Source organism: Panthera onca, chromosome F1 (assembly GCF_046562875.1).
Source record: "Panthera onca isolate mPanOnc1 chromosome F1, mPanOnc1 haplotype 2, whole genome shotgun sequence".
NCBI classification, from domain to species: Eukaryota; Metazoa; Chordata; class Mammalia; order Carnivora; family Felidae; genus Panthera; species Panthera onca.
Window position 1 is genome coordinate 31,951,260 of NC_138355.1, and position 22,181 is coordinate 31,973,440.

The 22,181-nt window shown below is 44.0% G+C and overlaps 1 protein-coding gene across 2 annotated transcripts in view; it reads left to right on the forward strand.

Moving 5' to 3' along the window:
- PTPN14 (protein tyrosine phosphatase non-receptor type 14) overlaps window positions 1-22,181 on the forward strand; it is a 118,197-nt gene that overhangs the window by 50,640 nt on the left and 45,376 nt on the right. For both annotated transcript variants that reach the window (XM_060643832.3, XM_060643829.3), the window contains exons 4-7: window positions 11,338-11,435; window positions 13,775-13,842; window positions 19,696-19,766; window positions 20,644-20,731. In XM_060643832.3, the coding sequence (XP_060499815.2) occupies window positions 11,338-11,435; window positions 13,775-13,842; window positions 19,696-19,766; window positions 20,644-20,731 (325 nt within the window). The remainder of the gene's footprint in view (window positions 1-11,337; window positions 11,436-13,774; window positions 13,843-19,695; window positions 19,767-20,643; window positions 20,732-22,181) is intronic.

Genomic DNA, 22,181 nt, shown 5'->3' on the forward strand with positions numbered 1-22,181 from the left:
GGTGCCCAGGTAGCTCAGTTGGTTAAGCATCCAACTCTTGATTTTGGCTCAGGCCATGATCTCACAGTTCATGAGTTTGAGCCCCACGTTGGGCTCTGTGCTGACAGCACGGCACAGAGCCTGCTTGGGATTCTCTCTCTCCCTCTCTTTGCCCCTCTTCCACTCACAGGTACACACGTGCATGCTCTCTCAAAATAAATAAACTTAAAAAAAAAGATCTCTGACCCACTTTTAAATTGGGTTCTTTTTGTTGAGTTTTAAGAGTTCTTTGTATGTTTTGGATGAATCCTTTATCAGATGTGGCTTTTGTAAATATTTTCTCCCAATTGTGGCTTGTCTTCTCATTCTCTTGTGTTGCCTTTTGCAGAACAGAGTTTTAAATTTTAACAAAGTCAGTAATTGTTTCATGGATTGTGTCTTTGATGTTGAATCTAAACTGTCATTGCCATATCTAAGATCAACTAGATTTTCTCCTGTTGTCTTCTAGGATTCTTATGGCTTTACATTTTGTATTTAGGTCTGTCATTCATTCTGAGTTGTTTTTGTGAAGGATAAGGTCTGACATTTCTAGATTCTCTCTCTCTCTCTCTCTTTTTGGGTCGGGGGGCGGGTATGTGGATTCACAGTTATTCCAACACCATTTCATGGAGAGATTATCTTTGTTCCATTGTATTGCCTTTTCCCCTTTGTCAAAGATCAGCTGATTCTGTTTATGAAGGTTTATATCTGGACTCTCTGTTCTGTTCTGTTGATCTATTTGTTTATTCTTTCACCAATACTACACCGTTTTGTCTTTGCCTTGATAATCTCTTGAAATCAGGTAGTGTCACCTTTGCTCTCTTTCAATACTGTATTGGCTCTTTTAGGTCTTTGAAGGAATATTTTTTTTCCCCTTTGCTGAAAAGCAAAAAGTTTTTTAAGGCTTCCTGCTTAGTGTGTGGTGAGTTATATTTTTGAAGCTTTTAGGGGCCTCTTGCGTACCTTAGAAATAACATCTAGTAATCTTACTATGAGGTGATTAGTCTCCCTCGCTCCCTCCCTCTGTCAGTATTTCATCCACTCAGAAATGTTTACTGAGTGTCTACTTAGTGCCAGGTACTGACATCAAATGATAAGACCCAGTCTCGAGTCTGTGAGGGCGTTGTGGTGGAATAGGGGAGGTGTAGATGACATTGCAGGAGAGACGTGGGTGAGGTACTGGGAGGGCTGGGGGGAGGAGCCATTAACCGGTTGAGGTTTGGGAAGCTTTATGAAAGGAGATGAATTTCAACTGAGGTTTGAAGGGTGAGTAAGTGATTGTCCAAATGGAGGAGGACGGGCAAGGGCGTTCAGACAGTAGAAACAGTGAACAGGAGGAAGGGAGTGTGGTAGGTTTTGGGAAGCACGGTAAACTGATCACAGCTCGGGGATGTGGTGCGTAGTGAGACATGAGGTCAGAAAGAAAAGAGTTCTGAGTGGATCATGAGGAGCTTCGTGAGCTGTATCAGGAGTGTGAGCATTTTCCCGATTAAGGTCATTGGATGTTTTGTTGAGATAAAATTCACATACCATAACATTTGGTATTTTAACTATTTTGAAGTCTACCATTCAGTGGTTCTTGGTGTATTCCCAACGTTACGCAGTCATTGACACTATCTGATTTCAGGACATTTCCTTTCCCCCTCCCCTGTTCTCTTAGCCTCACACAACCGCTAATCTACTTCCTATCCATGGATTTGCCCCTTAGGACATTTCATAGAAATGGAATTGTACAATATGTGGCCTCTAGTGTCTGTCGTCTTTCACTTAGCATAACGTTTTCACAATTCAACTGGTAGCAGGTATCAGTACCTCGTTCCTTTTTGTGACTAAGTCATATTCCATTGTATGGACAGGCTGCATTTTGTTTACCCCTTCCTAAAATTGGGGCCATTATGGATAATATGGCTATTTGTGCACATGTTTCTGTGTGAGCCTGTGTTCTCAGTTCCCGCGGGGATATACCTAGGAGCAGAATTGCTGGGTCGTATGGTCACTCCATAATTAACTTTTTGAGGAACTTCCAAACTGTCCTCCGAGTCATTGGAGATTTTTAAGACCGAGCAAAACAGACTCAGATCTTACTTTAACATCACACGCTTTTAGGACTGTATTTGCTTTCAAGGCTAGGTATTTCCGGTTCTTTTATGTTTTTCTAGTTCAGGGCATCACGGCCCCTAGCAGTGAAGCCCATCTGGCTCTTTTAAGTACTCTCGATGTGAATGCCACAAAGGAATCTGTACCCAAGAGCATTGAAGGTGGCAGAAAAAGTGGTGTTGGGGTATTCTCTCTCCCTCTCTGATGTATTGTAGTGAAAGAGTTTTTCTTTTTTAAAGAGAACCCTTGATTAAATTATAGGCTATTATTAGGGAGTTTATTGTACTTATAAACTGCACTTGGATTCCCTGTAATTTGTTATAATTAATGCAGGAGTTCAAGAGCAGAAAGCAGGGATCAGGTTGTGGCATGCTTTTCGCTTTTGCAACACCTTGCTATCATTGGCCTTCCTTCACTAGTAGCTAAGTAAGGCTTGTGTGTGTTTGTGTGCATTTAAACAAACATTATCCTTTTTAGGAAAGAATTGCAATCCTTTGACTCACTGAAACCTAAGGAGTCTCTGTAAGAAGTAAGGTGTCTCTGGCAGAATAGGGTATTGATCGATGAACGCTGAAAACTTCTGGAATTGAAGTTTTGCCGGGACCGTCTTGTCTGTGTGTGTTTGAGTACATGCACGTGTTTGTATTTTCACGCACGCGCCTGTAGTGGCTTGTGTGTGAAAAGGCTAGGAGACAAACTTTCCCTTTTAAGGTTATCTTTGTTGAGTTATAGTTTTAGCCTCCCCCCCCCCCCCCCCCAGACCTCCCCCGTTGGGTTATTTCAATTTTGCACAGTTGCAGGAGTTTTGCCTTTGTAGTCTGCCTGACAATGCAGAGTTTTAATTGACCGTCAACTCGAACGTTCATTAAGTATAAAAGCTTTGAGATAGTGCATTTGTCAGGCAGCAAACACATTATTATACTTGAACAATCATCAACTGAAATCTTCTCAGGGGTTTTGAGGACAGGGGGACGGAGGAGGCAGTCAGGTTCATCTGGTTGTGTGCCTGTGTACTTACTGTTTATCTGGTCCCGGCAGACGGAGAACAGGGTGAGCCACCCTGTCCATTATCCGGATTTATAGCTGGGAACACCCTTTGGAATGGATGGAATGTGCTCTTTCTCTCCTGTTGGTATCTCGGTCAATCTCAGGGTTAAAATGATGTTCACTTGCTGCTAGGACAGCTTGTCCTCAGTCCCCTGTCCTTCATAGTGGAGAAACTTGGACATTTATTTCTTGCTTACCCAGTGTCAACCAGAAAGCAATGCTAGTGTTTTGGTACATACTGCTCTGCCCTGGGAGAGCTGGTTTCCAGTACATTCTGGCAAGATTCTTCTGATGTGGCTGACTGTGAAGGAAGTTTTCTAGTGAGGAAAGGGCAATTCAAGTCATTACACTTTCCCTCGTGATCACAATGACAACCCGTCTTTCTCTCGCTCACCCCTCCGACCCCAGTAGTTGATGGAAAGCCTTCACAGACTGAGGAATGTAGGGATGGTTTTGAAATGCCCTTCTCTCTCTAAGTTGTCACAGCCCTACTGACCATGCACAAGAGATAAGCTGGTTTGACTGACCTTGAACTGTAGGGAAGGGAGAGGCAGAACAGGAGCTGTCTGATAATAACAGTGGTAATGCAGGTCGATAGTTACAGCTTACAGGATGCTTTCAGTAACCTATTTTTAACTATGAGAAAGCATTTTCCTTCTCTCTCAGATCTCCTCGGGCAGTGGGGGTAAAAAGAGTAATGTATGGGTGATAGGTGCCGATCATACAACTCATCAGGTGTTACTCAGTAAGGTGGTAACAGAATGAAGCCTAGATAGCCTTTTTTATGATCCATAATATAGAAGTACCTTGATTCAGCTGAATCACACCCAGTAAAGACTGCGGATGTCTTTACTGAGGATGAACTGCGGTCTGTTTTTTTTTTTAAAACTCTGCATTTGGGGGGCGCCTGGGTGGCTCAGTCAGTTAAGCGTCTGACTCTTGATTTTGGCTCAGGTCATGATCTTGCTGCTGGTGAGTTCGAGCCCCGTGTCACGCTCTTTTGACAGCGTGGAGCCTGCTTGAGCTTCTCTCTCTCTCTCTCTCTCTCTCTCTGTCTGTCTCTCTCTCTCTCTCCCTCTCTCTCCTTCCCTCTCTCTCGTGGAGCCTGCTTGAACTTCCCTCTCTCTCTCTCTCTCTCTCTCTCTCTCTCTCTCTCTCTGCCCCTCCCCAGCTCGCATGCACACACACACTCCCACTTTCTCTCAAAATAAATTAAAAAACTTTTTTTAAAAATCTGCATTTGGAAATACATACATCTAAGGGCCATTTTGTACCCATTTCTGGGTAGAGCCTCTCCTTCTGGGAACCTACAATCAGCGACCCAGCTCTCTAGATTTCACTTTGTCCCCTTTCTGTCTTATAATGTTGTTCACAAGTGATTAAATGCATAGCTCAGTCTTCTTGCCCTCTGTCTACCTCCAGGGCAGGAAAGTGAAATTTCCGAGAGGCTGCTACTGGGAAGAAAACCCAACACAACAGATCCGAATAATCCATGGGTCGGTCCACTTACGACTATAATACATTTTTACAGAGAAGCTCCTCTTACCAGTGTCTGTCTCACATGCTGTGGCACAATCTAATGGGGAGGAAGGTTGCTTGGTTATCGAAGCCTTTCCTTAGAGGCACTGGGATCACAAAAAGCACCAGGCAGTGGCATTTTTATTTTCGTTTTTACTTTTAGACTTCAGTGGAACTGATGACTTGGCCGCAGTGGCTGGGAATCAGATTCCACCCTCGAGTGCGGGAGGAGAGCTCTGAGCTCCGGTCTGTCTGGCCCTGCCTTCAAGAGCAGTGTGTTACCGTGGACAAGTCATTTCTTCTTCCTCCACACGGTTTTCTTCTCTAAAAACAAAAGGGTAGGACTTGGGTCTTGGAAATCCTTCCCTTATCAAACAACGTGGGCTAAATCATGCTCTGACGATGTGTGCCCTGCGGATCTCTGTGGCCTTCAGAAACAAAGGCTTTTTCCTGCCCACCTTACATGACCACTGTGTCCGCTGCCTTCTTTCCCTGGGGCTCAGGGCAAAGGGAAACAGAAATGGCTCAGAAGGCTTCGGCTCAGGAGTGGCACCTGTCACTTCCACCCCCATCCCATTGACGCCAAAGCTGTAGCACAGTCGATGAGGGAGGTGAGTGGGTATGACCCTCTCAGCGGGGAGGCTTCATGGAGAGCAACCATTTGGAGCAATAGAAGTGGCCTCCCCCACTCCTGTCCCCACCATCCTGTGATTCGTGCTGACAATGTGAAGTCTTTGAGTAGAGGCATGACCCAGACCAGCTCTTAAGGCTTTTATACTTTCATAGCTGTTCTCTGTTGGAGGCACTTCTGCTGAACTGGGTTTGGAATGAACATTTCTCTTGTGGGAGGGGTGGGAGAAATATTTTCAAAGCAACACGTACTCGGCCTCTGCGTTCCTCTCGCCTTATTTGTGGTTCTGCGGTAGTACAGTCCATACTTTTCAGAACACCACATGGAATTTCTCCATCAGAGAAGCAGCGACAGACCAGCAAATAGAGCAGAGTTGCATAAGGACTTAAATTCCCCTTACATGAATTAAAAAGAGCGATTGAAGATCGTGGCGGCACATCTGTAAATGTTGAGGATGATATTATGGGGTGTAATTTTCAAAGAGTTCTTTGATACGACGGTCAGAAGAACTGAATGCTCTATTGATGGGACCCAGTATGGTATTTAAAAAAAAAAAAAAATTTCTTTTCAGAAGCTTAGGGGGAGGAAGGAACTTGGAAAAGTCACTTGTTTTCTTGAGATCGGATGGAACTATTCTGGACAGATGAGACATCTAAAGACTGGTTCATATTATTTGTCAGTTTTGAGTTGTAATATTTAATAGCACTGACTATCAGGAAGCTTTTCTGTTTCACGTAGAGAAATCGGAATTTTAATCTTTGTGGATTCAAAACAAAACAAAACAAAAAACTTTGAAAATAGAAATGTTACCTTTATTCAACAAGCATAGTTTTTTTTTTTAATTTGTTTTGTTTTTTTAAATTTTTTATTTTTTTTATTTTTTTTAATTTTTTCGAACAAGCATAGTTTTGTTCACCACTTCTTAGAGGGAGAGCGGAATCCTAACCTAAAACCACTCATTGGACCCCAGCAGTCAGGTGGGCTATTTCCAGGTCTTTGAATATGAAAAATATTAAAAAGTTTTCCTTGTGAGCTCGGGGTTTCAAAGAGGATCCCTTTGGAAAGTTGGCAAATACTTTCCTGGCATGAGGATTGGTGTATTTTTTTTTCCCCTCCACCCAAAGCTATGACAGGGTGGAGTATACTTCCGTGAAATTGCATGTTTCCAAAATAGAATTCACTGTTACATTTTACTGCCGTTAGAATTGAATCTCTAATCAAAAATAAGCAAAAACCAAACATTCTAGAAATAGAATTTCAGCTCGTATTCTCTAATTTAGTCTTCATACAGGATGGAATTATCATACTTTACAAAAGTGCCTTTTGAGCAAAAATGTACCAAACAAACAGTTTCCAAAGTGGTTCACATTTCATTCTCGTTTCTGCAGTCTCACATCGTCACATCCACAGTCTCGTGTGGTAGTAACAGCGTATCATTAACTCTGTTCAGATTCTCGCATAGTCTGGATGGCTTCCAGGAAAGAGCTCTGCCTCTTCAGCCTCTCGTTCTTCAGCCTGCGTCCAACCTGAATGACCGGGAACAATGCTGCTGTTCCTTGCTAGTGAATTGGAACACACTGTTGCCTGGAATGGAATGGATCTGTACTAGAACTTCCTCACATGTTATAGAAGTGATAACTGTAGGTGAAAGTTGGAATCGGCAGGATGAGAAAACTACGATTATTTCGCTGACTTCTGCAAGTTACATTCCTAAAGGGCCCTGCATGATCAAAGGCTCTAGCTATGGCAGATAATGCTAGGGTAACACCTTTTAAAATGCTTCACTCTTTGGTTCTTAAAAGCTGAGCCCTTAGTAGTGCACTGGAGAGAGAACCATGGCGTCAGTGGTCCAAGACAGGAAGCGCGCCCCTGTTGACAGTCATCAACCTCTCCGGGATGTCCTTGGCTCCTAACCAACTTCTGTGCACAGGAAGTGCTTAATAAGTGTGAATATCCACATTTCTCCTGGGCTTGTAGAGCAGAATATGAGTCAGAACCACTCAAGATGGCAGGGAGCGGATGCTAATAGAAGAGATTCAGCGTTGTAGGATTAGGAGAAGGGGGTGAACTTTACCACTTTTCCTGCCTTGAAATTGTATGTTCTGGTTTGGTTTTGGTTGGTTGGTTGGTTGGCCTTTCTTTTTCTTTTCCTTTTTCCTTTTTCTTTTCTTTCTTTCTTTCTTTCTTTCTTTCTTTCTTTCTTTCTTTCTCTGTCTTTTTCTTTCTTTCTTTCTCTTTCTTTCTCTCTTTCTTTTTTTCTTTCTTTCTTTCTTTCTCTTTCTTTCTTTCTTTCTTTCTTCTTTCTTTCTTTCTTTCTTTCTTTCTTTCTTTTTCTTTCTTTCTTTCTTTTTCTTTCTTTCTCTCTGTCTTTCTCTCTTTCTTTCTTTCTTTCTTATCCCATTCCCATTGTACTTTTCTTCAGTAAACTTAAGATTCCTTCCTATCCCGAAATTCTGGGTTTTGTGTTGTTGTTGTTTGGTTGTTTTGTTTACTTGGTTCCGATGTCCTTTAACTTTTCTGAAGAAAGCCGCAGCGGGATCCTCTGGCAGTAAGATGAAGTAACACTTCCTCATAGTTCTTTTCTTCTGATTCCCCTACTTTTGAAAGTGTGATCTTCAGAGTCTAAATGGCTCCTTTTCAAAGGTCTATCTCCTTTCACAATGAACTCTTGACACCTTAAAGATCCTTTGATGACTTAGGACCCTCTTGCTTTCCTAGGTTTCCGCAAGGAGGTGTTCAGTTATCTAAGAACTGGCCTGGTTATAAGCCTGAAAGATCTTCCATGAAAGACTCATGGGCAATTCTTAGTCTCTCTCTCTCTCTCTCTCTCTCTCTCTCTCTTTTTTTTTTTTTTTGCCTTCAAGTTTATTTTTAGTGTTGTACGTTATATAGGTCTAGACAAATATAACAATATATATCATTATAAGGATATGTATCAGTATAAGGATATATATTATTATAATATCATCTTTTCACTAAAAATTTCACTAAAAATATTTCCTAGAAATCCTCTGAGCTCTTTCTGTTCATTTTTCCCCTCCCCCAACAGCCCTTGGCAACTGCTGATCTTTTTATTGTGTCCATAGTTTTGCTTCAGAATGTCATATAGTTGGCATCATAGAGTATGTAGTTTTCTTTGGTTGCCTTCTTTCACTTAGTAACGTGCATTTGAGTTTCCACCATGTCTATTTGTGACTTGATCACTCATTTTTTTTTATTTTACTATCTTTATTTTTATTTTTTTACCATTTTATTTATTTTTTAATTTACATCCAAGTTAGTTAGAATATACAGTTCTTAGTCTCTGGAAGTGAAAGTTACCTCATACAAATGAGTGGAACTTTTACTGTTTCCTTGAGCCACAAGGCAGGTGCCAGAGGAAAACCAAGAGTCAGGCTAGGGCACAAGGAAAGAACATGGCAGACGATACTAAGGAAGAGCCTTGAGGGAAGGGAACACAAACAGGGAATGTGCTTGGTTACATGGAATGGGAAGTAAGCTTCCACAGCCCATGTTTTCCCTCCTGGTTCAAGTTCTACTGAGCTTTCCCCCAGGAGATGAACTAATAGTGCGCATCAGATTGCATTTTTAGACACAAATCTGCTCTTCAAGTGAGGCTATAGAACCTGAGCTTTGCCCATCATTGGCAGGGTGCATGTGCCTTGAGGCAAAGACACTAACGTAAACCGTTTCTGTTGGAGCTCTTGGTTTGCCGAATAAAACCATGGAACCTCAGATCCTCAACATGTACCTTGTGCAGAACTTGCTACCTTTTCCCCCTTGGGATGGGAGAAAAGTGGGCGGCAGAGAGCAGGCCCTTATATTATGCGAGCGCATGGGACCACGCTTCTGTAGTGTTAACTCACCTCGGGTGAAACGTTTGGAGAGGTGGAGCTTGAATACACTTGAGCCTGGGGACAGAACTTGAGTGAACAGGTGAAAGAAGAAAACCAGAAGATAACATGTGGCATATTTTAACTGTAGCAATCCAGATTTCTTTAGTCTGTGATGTTTCGATTTACTCTGGGTGTTTCTTTAACTTCATGCACAATTATTGCTTCAAAATGTTTTCATTTACTCTGATTCTCTGCTGTGAATAATGAAGAGACAGGCTATGGCTTCCCCTTTTCTTTCCGTCAAACACGATTGTCCAAAACTCTGCCCCTTCCTCCATCCCCAGGCAGTGCCTTCACTTTCACAGGGTTTTAAGAAATATCCTACCTAGTATTTCCTCCTTACTGATTGCGCACTGTCAGAAACTGCTACTTCATTACCAAAGACTTTTAACCACATGTTCTTATATGTAACCTGTATTCCTATTTGTTGGGATTTAGAATCCATGATGCTTCTAGCCAGCTAAGGATATATATAGTAACTAGGTGAGACAGAGCCCTGCCCACTGACCTCAGGGCACGGAGTGGGCACAGAGATTTTCTACACATACCAGGGACTTGTCTCTAAGAATCAGCACAGGCACTTATATACATTTCTATTTAAAAATTTTTTTTTAATGTTTATTTATTTTTGAGAGGGGGAGAGACAGAGCGCCAGTGGGGGAGGGGCAGAGAGAGGGGGAGACAGAATCCAATCCGAAGCAGGCTCCAGGCTCCAAGCTGTCAGCACAGAGCCCAACGCAGGGCTCGAACTCATGAACCGTGAGATCATGACCTGAGCCGAAGTCGGTCACTTAACCGACTGAGCCACCCAGGTGCCCCAGTATACATTTCTTGATGTGGACGGGAAGTAAAACTCTTGATTCAGTAGTGGAGCCTGTAAAATGATTATGAATATTTTAGGTGAAAGTTAGGCTGGGTATAGGAAGAACAGGGTGTTTTTCTATTACATGCTAAGTTTTACAAAAAAGAAGTCTTAAATAACTCAGCATTGGTCCTTCTGATTTGAGTATAGGTTTTCCCCACCAGAGCCTGACATGGTTGTCTCTACCCTGACCAGCAGACCCAAGAGGAGAGAAGAAATAGAGAGAGACTCTATTAGAGGAGACAGGGAGCCTGATTCCTTCCCTCAAATAGGCATTGGATTGATATGTAATGATATGCATGATAACAAGGTAGAGATAGCAATAATTAGCTCTCAGTGTTTGTTGCCTCTCTCTAAAAGAGTTGAGCTTTGGATCACTCTTGAACTCCCTGCATTGACATGTCCAAGTTTAGAAAAAGTAGAAAGTCATGGTTACCAAGAGCAGAAAGGTTGTTAATATTTGCCAAGAATTGGTGCTAGGAAAAGTCTGTTATAGAGGTGACTGTTTTAAGAGTATGGTCAAGGGAAGTGGAGTCCTAGGAAGAAAGGTTTGGGGTGAGGAGATATCTAAATGTGTAGGTAATTCTAAGAATATAGTCTTATTGGCAAGGAAACAATACAGTGTATTTATTGGTTTCTGAGAGCAGTGGTCTACTTTGAGGTTTGATGTTGTACATGGGCACGTTCTGTTCACCTGCGCTATGCTGGCTTGAGAGTGTACTTCGGGTTGGATTTTTGTGAGCCACGGACCTGTAGGGTTAGCTTTGCTCTCAGAAGCTCTATCCTATCCATTAGCAGAATGCCAAATTATTTAGCTTCTTAGTGTTCTGCTCTACCAAACTTTTGAGTTTAAAAAAAAGAAAAAAATGACATGTTTCTAGAACTTCTTTTAGGAATGCCCCACTGTTGAATGTAGGCTGGACAGCTGTGTTGCTGTGGGCAGCCAGGTGTGGAAGAACATTTTTATTCCTGATCTCTGTTATGCAGAATGGGTCCTCATCAGTATTTCACCCTGCGGACCGACACTGAAATGATTTGATGAGAGTGTTCTCAAACCGAGAATGCACGGGATGTGGCACCTGCCACGTCAAAGAAAGATAAACACGGGAAGAGGGCACTTTCCATCTTTAACACAGCTGACCTTTAGCAGCATCACCTGTGCGTCCCGCTGTGCACACAGAGTTTGACACAGCAAGACATCGATGTTGTGGGAACATATTCCAAGTATGTGTTTTTAAGGTTATTTGTTCCTCTGTTCCCATAAACAGGTATCAGTATTACCTGCAAGTCAAAAAGGACGTGCTTGAAGGGCGATTGCGGTGTGCGTTGGAGCAGGTGATCCGACTGGCCGGCTTGGCCGTGCAAGGTAAGGAGCGTGGCGGCCGGCCCGCGAGATCCCATTTTCTGTTTGCCGTGTTGCTGGCCTCTCTGAGAAAAAAAGTCCATTTACTGAAACGATCCCTCGGTAAGTCTCACTTTTCATTTCAAGAGACGTTAAAAACGCGGACATAGTGATTTCTGGTGGCAGGCTGGTGGACTTCGCAAGGCTGCTTGCAAATTGCTCACGCTTGTATAATTGTAGTTTTATTTGAAGAAATAGCAGCTTTCATCCTGACTTTAATTAAAGCTACATGCAGGGTTTGTGGAACATTTTCTCAGAATGATTCCACTGCCCAGTGTGGTCATATTTTGTGGCTTCATGCCGTGACTCTTTGACTTTCACATCAGTTTCAAGTGTGATAGCTTTAAATATTGCAGTCTAATTTATACTCACACACTTAAAGAGAGGAACATATCCATATATATGTATAATGACACCGATAGATAGATAGATAGATAGATAGACAGACAGATATTGCGAAGCAACAAACACATAGTGAAGTACCTTCATCTTTCAATCTATCCTACTTCGATTTATGGGAGCGATTGTTTTTATCATTTCTAAGTTGTTACATATATTTTTACATATGTTTATGTAAAATATGTTACATGACTTTTACATATATTTATACATTACTCTTAACTGAGTGGTGCCTTAATTGCCTTTAGTCCTATTGGAAACAAGAAGATAAAATAGAATTTTTTAAAAGAAACAGGTTTCCCTTTCCGAGACTGTTTTCTTTAAAATCACTTCGTGTCCAGACGGAATGCCAGCCGCCAAGCCCTTGCTGTGAGGACTGTTGTTGTAGAAGCTGTGAACTGAACTTCCCATCCCAAATTCTGAACTGAAGTTGAACCTTTTGGGTTCTAGAATGTCTAAAGAGGCAGACGTCCTTTGATCTCTTTCATCCCGGAGTATTAGCAGTTTAGCAATTTTTGTTGGACGTACAACTCCAGTAGTTAGCTATCGTTACCTTGTGGATGAAAATACACAAAATATGTTGTATCCCATCTCTCCACTTAAAGACTGGAAAGGAAAGGAACAGTGCCCAAAACAATACAAAAGAACAGTTAGTGGTCATGAAAGAAAGATCATCAAAATGAAGGAGAAGACCCCCTTTAGTAGGAAGAAGAGAGAGAAGATCCACTGTGTCCCTCCTCTGCAAATTGGATCTTTCTCTTTTTAAAAAGTTTTCTCCTTTCTTCACTTTATTACTCGTTTTGGCCTCTTACTCTTCAATCATTGGCTTTATCACAGGCCTCCTGGATCCTGGAAGATCCTGGTGTGATAGCTTTCAGGCTAAAGGAAGTTGGTGAACTAACTCTCTGTTCGCTGGGGTCTTGAAGCCAGCCATTCCCCTAGCTCTCATATTTGTAAAATAATTTTCCCAAGAACCCTTGTTGGGCCCTTAGGAAGACACATCCACTTAGTTATACGTCGTGATGAAATACAGTAACTGATGAGTAAATTTGAAGACAGGCCGAGCATGTGATTGTTGCCGTCCTGAATGCCTCACCTAATTGCTCATTAGTTAAAGGCTGAGTTTCTTAGGTGCGTCTCTGTCTTCTCAGCAACGTGTGGACGCTGGCCTTGTGTGTGGACTCTTGCATTCTGTATCTCTTGTACCCCAAAGATACCTGCACCCATTTCTGCCTGATGCCAGATCTTTTGCATGAAATTAAGTCTGTATGCAGTTTGATCTTTTTTGAGAGCAGGTAGGATTAGATGCAAGGCATGTATAGATTGATAATATAGACACAGTTTCTTTTTGCATGTGCTCAGACATCCCGTGGTGAGATGAAAACAGGACAAAACAGAATTTTTGGCATCTTGCAACATGTCAGCTTGTTTAGGAGGTGTAAAAATGTGCAGGGTTGCTTGCCAATGGTGATTTACGGTGGGAATTTCCAGCTGCAAATATATGAAAAGTTGCAGATGGGTTTGGCTCTTCAGTTCTCCCAATTAACCTTGAGTTAAAAAGCCCCCTTGGCAGATATTCTTAAGATAATGTGTTGGTGCATATTTAACAAAAACATAAGTATAGGTTTGTTTCAAATTTTTAAAATAGCTCAGGGATCGCTTTCAAATTTCCCCATTTTTTCCCCCAGAAAATTGTGTAATAGGGCTCACATGCTGATATTTACAGTATTGCTAAGTAAAAGTGGTAACAAAATCAAACATGTTGTGGCACCGTTTTTTTTATTGAATAGTGAAGAAATAGGACGAAGTGGGAATAATAAATGTGGCGATAATTTTACCCTTGCTTTATTCCATCTTTAATTTCATGTAATAAACACTACCCTTCCCCCCGCTTTTCTTCTCAGCTGATTTTGGAGACTACAATCAGTTTGATTCTCAAGATTTCCTCAGAGAATATGTGCTGTTTCCTATGGTAAGTGTGATTTCCTTTTTCTTAATTAATTTTCTACCTTCTCTGGGTGTTTAATTGTTTCCTTTGAAAATCTCAGAGGATTTTACATACGTATATTCCCCCGGGGAGGAAAGTCCATGCGTTTATAAAGTGGGGACGCATTTTATAAACAAACACTGAAAAAGGTACTTCTTCCCGCCTCCTCAAAGGCACCTCTCTGTCCCCTGACACCCCTCTCCCCAGTCCCCGTGTCCACCTCTCCAGGGCCATGGCATTCTTCCTAACTTTCTGAACAGATCAAGTTTGTTCCCATCCCAGAACCTCCATCCTTGGGTTTCCTGTGCCTTCAGCAGTGTGCTCCAGATCTTTCTGTGACTTGACGTTGAAATCTTGAGTCAGATATCACCTCCTCAGAGACGACTCCCTTTTCCTTGACCACCTGTATGATACACTCCAGCCATCAACCACTTCCTGCTAAATCACCTTCTATGTGCATTCTTCAGGGCCCTTTCAGTATCTAAACGTGTTCAGTGTTGACAGATTGTCAGCTGGAACGTCAGCTCTGTGGTCCGTAGGCACATACCCTTTCTGTCTTGTTACCGTTAACTGGCGTATATTCTGCACTCATGAAATTTCATTGAATGAGTCAATGGAGTCAAATGCCCAGTCTTGGGTTAAATTAGGAACGAGGCTAGGTTTTAATCCCGGGAGAATGTATGTTTGCTGTTTGGAAGCTTTGGGGTAAATGAGAAGAGTTTTAATGAGGAGGAATTAAAATGTTTGAAAAGCTATACCTGCTGCAGTATCCTGGCTCTGATTTTAGAAACCCTGATCATTCATCACTTATTTTTTTATCAACTGTTTTGCCCAAAGCACTGGCCTGGGTAACTAACTACCAGGAAATAAAGTTATATAAGAAACGGTCCTTGTTCTCAGGGAAGCGGCCGAATAGTTGAGTAAATAGGAAGTTTGCAAAATCAGAATGCAAAGCCAAGAGTAATAAAGTGCAGTCAGGATTTTATGTGGGGAGAGGTTACCTCTGCTGGGGGGGGTGGTGGTTAGGAAAGGCTTAAAGACTGATGGTGGGCGAGTTGTGTCTCAGAGGGTGGGCAGGATTGCAGCAGGCAGACAGGTAGGGAACAAGGAATGATCTAGACAGGGAGGGAAAGAGCAGGGGCAGGGTGGCATGAGTGATCGTGTAAGAGTCTGTGGTGAATCTGACTGTCGCTCAGGAGTGGCAGAGGGGAGTGGCAGCAGATGAGATGAAACATCTCAGGGCTCAGAACCCGTGGACTCTGGGGATTTATAGACCCCACACTTTGAGAACCGCTGGATTAGAGCAGTAAGACCGTTTGTGAAAGGAGGTCAGATGAGAATCATGGTGTTCTGGGCAGGAGGTGATTTAGGTATTATGAGTGACAAGAAGAACACGAAAGCAAAGCAAGAGATACTTTGGAAATCAAACGAGCAGAACTTGGCATCCAGTTGGCCGTGGCACATGGGAGAAAGTAGTGTGTCTGGTGACAAGGGTTCAAGTTTTGAAAGACGAGCATATGTAAGGCCGTAGTCATTATCCCTGTCAGGGCTTGAGATGAGCCTAGGTTGCCGCATACTTAACCTTTATTCTTAAAGGTTAGGGAAATACTGCGAGATCTCTATGGTTTCATGAATAACTCTGTCCTTATTCTTCTTCCCGCCAAGAAAACATCTGTATCGTCTGATAAATCTGTTGTTTTTCATGCCTTGTTAACTCTGCCCATCAAATCGACCTGCATTCAAAGAGATTAGCATATTACTTGGCACAGAAGCCCTTCATAGGATTTGGTGTCAACATGCTTGAACCAACATCTCTAACATCTCAGAGGCTCCCCAGTGCGCTTGGGGAGACGAAAGTGAAGCTCACACCTTAGAATTTTAGAGAGTGTGCTTTTTGTGCTAGTGGAGACAATCAACTGGGTTGAGAATTTTCCACAATTTTTTTTTTTCACCTTTGTCTCCTAAAAAGGTCTTACTCACCTAGCCTTTGGGCAGAGACCAGGCTTCGGTGCTATTTAGAATTTTTTATGGTGATTGCCAGCATGATACTTACGAGTTCGTAGATGTTAGAATGCTTTGGCAGGTCCCAGTGCTATCTGTGAAGGCTGGAAGGAGTTGTGTATCTCACCTTTTCCAGAATATGACGGTCTCCACTGGGCTCTGAGCAAATCAGATACCTGAACAGCATAGACCTCGTTAAATCTCACAGTGAACGGATGAATATGGATATGTTATTCTTGGATCCAAACTTCCCCTCCTTGGGATAGTAGCTACATACATTGTGACATGTGGCTGGCGATATACATCCAAATTGAAGTTACTTAAAGTTAAATAAAATTAAAAATTCAGTTCCTCAGTTGCATTAGCTACATTTAAAAAACACTCAGTAGGGGTGCCTGGGTGGCTCAGTTGGTTAAGCAACCAACTCCTGAGTTTGGCTCAGGTCAAGCTCTCATGGTTTGTGAATTTGAGCCTCACATCAGGCTCTGCGCTGGCAGTGTGGAGCCTGCTTGGGGTTCTCTCTCTCTCTCTCTCTCTCTCTCTCTCTCTCTGCCTCCCTCTCTCTCTCTCTTTGCCCCTCCCTCACTCTCTGTCTCTCTCTCTCTGTCAAAATATATACACTTTAAAAAAAAAATAAAAACATTCAGTAGCCGCGTGTGGCTAACCCTACTGTACTAGAAAGCTTGGATATAGAACATTTCCATCATTGCAGAAAGTCTTGTTGGACAGCACTGAAGACACTGTGACAGAAGCTGATGTCAGTGTGTATATCTGAATTGTGAATGTTCCTGGGCTTCTGCCCTGTCATTCTGCCCCATGTTGTACCCTGGATACATTGTAGCCTGTGGTCAGGTGGCTCACACTATAGGAGCCAAGCATTCTGTGCCCGTGTCCTGGCTGCCATTTACCGGCTATGTGAACTTGGGCCGTTATTTAATTTAGTTTATTTTAAAATTTGATTATTTGTCTCACCAAAGCCTCCATTTTCTCATCTAAAAATGAGGATAGCATGCCTACTCCAGCTGGGATAACTAAAGGAGAGAATGCACGTGAAGTACGTTACTTGGCACATGGTGAATTCTCAGGAAGTAGTTGTCCTTGTCATTGCCATCGTCATCGTCTTATGATTAGCATGACCCTCTTGTCTCTGGCATGCAAGCACAAGGAGGCTGAAGACTGTGCTTTTCGGGCAGCAACACTCCACGAATTTTGAAATGTAAGCAGAGGACAGGCAGAAGGTGCAAACGATCATTAACCTGCTCTGTGTGATTAGAAACTCCGGTTTGACAACGTGAAACTTTGTTGCCTACTGAGTTGCCTGTTGAGTTTAGTTCAATAAGCATTTATTGATCACTTACTGCATATGGAGAGCTTATAAGTGGGCATCATGTAAGAGCCCCGTGATAGGCCCGTAAGTGATGTGGAGAAGAGCTGGTGCCGTTAGTGATGAAGAAGAGGGAGGGTGAAGGAGGAAGGGTCAGATGAGCATCCGGATAACTGTGTAAGAGAGACAGTAGGCCAGCCGTGGGGAGGGCTGTATGAGCCACACTCAGAGTGGAAGACGAAAGGCTTGCTACATCCGGCATGGGGCAATATGGAAGCCCAGTCAAGGGAACGGTAGTTGAGACGAAACCTGAAGGACAGGGTGACGTTTCACTCAGTGTGATGGGCCCCTGGTGTTTCTTCCAGGAAGGCTGAGCATGAGTGTGTCAGGAGACATACAAGCATTCTGTTAGGAAGAGGGGTTTTCCTGAGGCCTTGAACCTTTGAGAGAGGAGGCCGGGAAGGGAAGGCCGGGTCACGCCGAAGAGTGGTCTGAATGCCAGGCCCAGGTGTTGACCTAATTGAGCAGGCAGTGGGGAGCCATGGAAGGTTGTAAACCTTCTGCGAGGTTCCACTGGAGAATTCAAAGAGAAGACTACATTCCTTTGGTGGGGGAGGGAAGATGGGATGAATGGCCTTGTTTGATCTTACAAAAGCAACCGAATTCGTCAAATGGCATTTCTGAGGCAGAGCAAAGAACAAAGCGAAGTACACAGGGCACTCCACAGGTGTGCCGCTGTGTACAGGCATGCACTCTGCCATTTTTCATTCACGCAGGGCCGCTCGCGCCTTCCCTGTGGCAGGGCGCATACCTCAGGGAGGCCCCACACGCAGATGGAGGCGCTTGAATGGAGTGGGATAGCAGAGGCGCACCTTTGGGCTTTTCTCCTTTCAAAGTAGGAAGCTGAGGTTTCATGGGGCACTTCCTGATCTTCGCTTACCTTTCTTTATTTTCTCCTACGGCCACATGCCTTTCATTAGCTTTTCACAATTAGTACCGCGTTAGGACTACCACTCAATACCCAGATGCACGCCCATCGCTCCCGTGTGCAAGCCACGCAGCATCTTTGCTGTTCCCCGGCGAAAAACGGTGCTTATTCCCTGTCGTGGACTTGAGTCATTTCAGTGGATGGCTAGACAGGAAAACAGCAAATTAATCAGTTAATGCACGGAAAATAAGAGCTGCCTGCACCTTCTCCGAGGTTTCTCGTGACCATCTGCAGGGCTATACAATTTCCAGCACCTCATTAACACCCTCATTTTCCGGATTTAAAAGATACTGATTTTTCATGTTTCCCTGATTTGAGATGGGATGTTTCTTGCAGTTTTGAGGTGTACCTTTATTGGGGGTGGGATTTCATCCACAGAAAATTGTTAAATTGGAGGCCATATTGGTATAAATGGTATTCTCGAATCCAGGGAATCGGCATTTGGGATGTTTTCTGCCAAACTTCAGCCCCCAGCCCTCCACCCTCAGTGTCTACGATGAGTCTCAGAGGGCCTCACCAGGACACGTAGCTCAGAGGCCCTTCTGACACCCCTTCTGGAGCTCAGAGGGAAGTGGTGCGTGTATCTCTGCCCTCGTCGGTGCTTATCGACCTGGGGCAGATGGTGTGGAACCGGCCCCTAGGAAGGTCTGAGGCAGCTGGCCCTCGGCTTGAGCCTCCCCAGGCTACCACAAGGAATTTGGGGAGCTCTGGAATCACCACGGCTGTCAGAATCTCAGGAACTGGTTGCTCTGGTCTCCCTGTCTTGGAATTACTCCTTCAGACCGTCCATCCCAGACAGTTCTGTGCTGGTAAACGTGTAACAATCCCTGATACATTCCCACTGTCAGCGGAGGGGTGTTGGGAAGAGGTATGTGCGATCGGCTCTAATGCCACAGGAGCCACAGGCCCCAGGGCCCTGGGATTTAGGTGCTGGAGACACCAGCGGGTTCCCACACACCGTTAGCTTATAGAACTCCCTACTATAGCCATCGTGGCCTCTGCTCCCAAGGGTCTGTCAAGTAACATCTGAATGAGCCCTCTCTGCCTTCTGTAGCTCTGAATTAGTGCCCGGATATTGTGGTGGTGGACAAAAAGGCCAGGCACAGCCCCTTGCTAGGCTCAGCTTTTGAAAGGATAATGGGCTGGAAATTCATACCCCGATTGTTAAAAATACGTAAGTACTGACAAAGCAGTTTCAATAAAAGTGAGTCTGGGAGGCAGACAAAGAAGAAGAAGGTAAATGAAAAAAGAGCTATTCCTATACCCTCCAGAATTTAGGTGGCTCCCCAAACTATGCCTTGAAAGAGGCATGTTAGTTATAAGTGGAGAACCTAAGTTATAGTGGAGAGCCGTGTTCTAAAAGTAACAACGGACCGTCAGCCCGAAAATGGACAACTTTCGATTTGAAGGAGTAAAGGGGAGATGGCTGAAGTGAGGCTAATCAGGAAAACCTTCTGGAGAACAGAGCTCCTAAGGTTTGTTCCTAACAAACAGCAAATGACCTCAACTGCTTCTGTTTTGATAGGATTTGGCCCTGGAGGAGGCCGTTCTGGAGGAGCTGACCCAGAAGGTAGCCCAAGAACACAAAGCCCACAGGTAGGGCCCGCCAAGGCGCTTGGCTCCCACCCCCGACCCCGGGCTGTGCTCTATCCTGCACGTGGCTCAGCCCTGTTCCCAGACGCGCGTATAGATTCAAAAACTGTGTGCTTGCCCTGCCTCCCCTTTTTCCTGTTCTTTTTTTTTTTTTCTTTCTCTCCCTTTCTTTTTTCCTTTTCTTCTTTCCACACCAGCAAGCCCACACAGATGTGAAGCTGTTAGCCAGGAGAACCCTTCTCTCTGACCTTCCGAAAACTCTGTTGCCAGAGCTGGGGAGACTGGGGCTGCTTGAGTTAAGAGTGAAGACCTAAAAGATCTGCTTTGGATGGGAAAGTCAAGGTCAAGAGGGAGAAGAGGCCCTGAAAACTTGTTATCAGGGCTACGTGGAGCTCTCTGGGACCAGTGGAAAACGAGCAGCCTTCCTTCCGACCTCAGAGGACCTGTGCAGTGGTCCTAAGCTCTCTCTCGTTTTGGCCACTTGGCTCCCAAAATAGCATCCTCATAAACTTTTTCCTTGTTTCTTAACAGTGGAGATTTTTTTTCCTAGGTGGGAGAAAATAACTTTTTTTTTTTTTTTTTTTTTTTTTTTAGCAAGCAGCATTATTCACAGGGATGTCTGGAATAATTAGTGTTTATAGGGCTGTGGCTCTTAATTAAATACTTTACCTTCCTCTGATTCTTCCCCGTTGAGTAAAGGCTGGTAGGGAATATGTTAATGAATTACTTAGTAATGTACCACGTCCTCACAGTTGGGTGATGATTGCTCTTCCCAGAACTGGAGCTAAACCACAGCTCTGGAATTTGCCATCAGGAGGGTCGGATCTTCCACTGCCTTTGTTGCTCTTAACCATTTCCTTTGACACTGTTTCGGTTTTAGTGGAATCCTGCCCTCAGAAGCCGAGCTCATGTACATCAACGAGGTGGAACGTTTGGATGGATTTGGACAGGAGATCTTCCCTGTGAAGGTAACATACCCTGGCCTGTCCTCACTTCAGCTTTCTCAGAATGGCTCAGGTGGTTGGAAAACTAGTGATAGGCAACAGACCAGAGCGACCTGGCTTCCTTATCACCACATGGCATTAGATGGCGAGTCCTGCTTACTTTAGGTAAAGCAAACACTTCTTAACTAAGAGACTTTGAAGTTTTCCATGGTCTTGGGCAGAATATCTTGTTTGTAAGACAACCGTCTGAGTGAGTACCAGACAAACACCAGCCCATCCACCAGCCCTGGGAAGGTATGCGGTCACGTCCAGTTCTGCGACAGGAAAGCAGCTATTAATATGAAGACTCTACCCAGTAGTTTTCTTTATTCGCTTCTTCTCTCCTCTCTTTGAGCTGATACAGGGATCATCGCTTGTGAGGCAGAGTGAAACATTTCCTGTATGCAAGCACACTTTCTTTCTCGAGTTCTATAGAGGCTCCATTGTGGGTTTCCAGCCCCTTAGGTGTTTTCTGGAAACCGTGCCTGGGAAGCTGTTACAGCACATCACATCCTTTGCAACAGATCCACCTCCTGAAGTGGGTGTGGTTGGGGAGGGGGGGTCACGGTGCATGGTCATTTATAGAGTTGGGCCCGTACTCCAAACTCGTTTTCTTCTCTCTACTGACCCACTCTGCGAAAGACGGAGTTTTGTCAGAAACCGAAAGCAACTGGCACATTTCTGCAATTTGGGAGATGGTGCAATTTTAGCACAAACATTTCATTCTAAACTGGCTCCGCTGGCTGTTTTATAAGTGTTCTGTTCCTCCTCTGCTGCACGCTTGCAATTTGCCTTAATGAGAACTGCCCATGTGCATCAAGTAGAACGAGCAGGGTGGCCGCAGCTTGTGGAAAGGGCTAAATGGCTCTTTTTTAGATTTGTTTAATTTTCTTTTGCTTCTCTAATGGCCGCCCTTCGTAGGGTTGTAATCCATTTTCCTTGCAATAATGCCTTATGAAGCCATCTGCATCCCACTTACATTTCAGCAGCCCATATATAGTCATGATATTCTGGGCCATTGAAAAACCGGGGTAAACTTCTCTCCACTTCCAGAAAACTGACTTCTCAGTCCCAGGAAGTCGGGGGTTTCATTGTGCTCATTTGCTCGTGTTGTTTTGGTCATTCTGGGCTGTGGGAAACAAGAGCAGTGGAGATAGTGTTGAAATCCACTGTGCCCGTTCCCTGATGCACTTTCTGGTATGTTCTTCTGTGGGAAGAGCACAAGGCAGGTACTGTCTACCTTGGTCCGAGTGGGCAGACAGGCACTGCTGACTCATTGCCTGTGCGTGTGACTTAGCTGGGTGTCTTCTGTTTCCCCACGTGTCTGTTCATGACTAAGATGGCCACCTACCGACCACCTGACATCCCCGGAGACAAGGATGACGGGAGGGGCAGCAGGACCGGTGGGGCGGTGCCGTGATCAGCTCTGAGATAG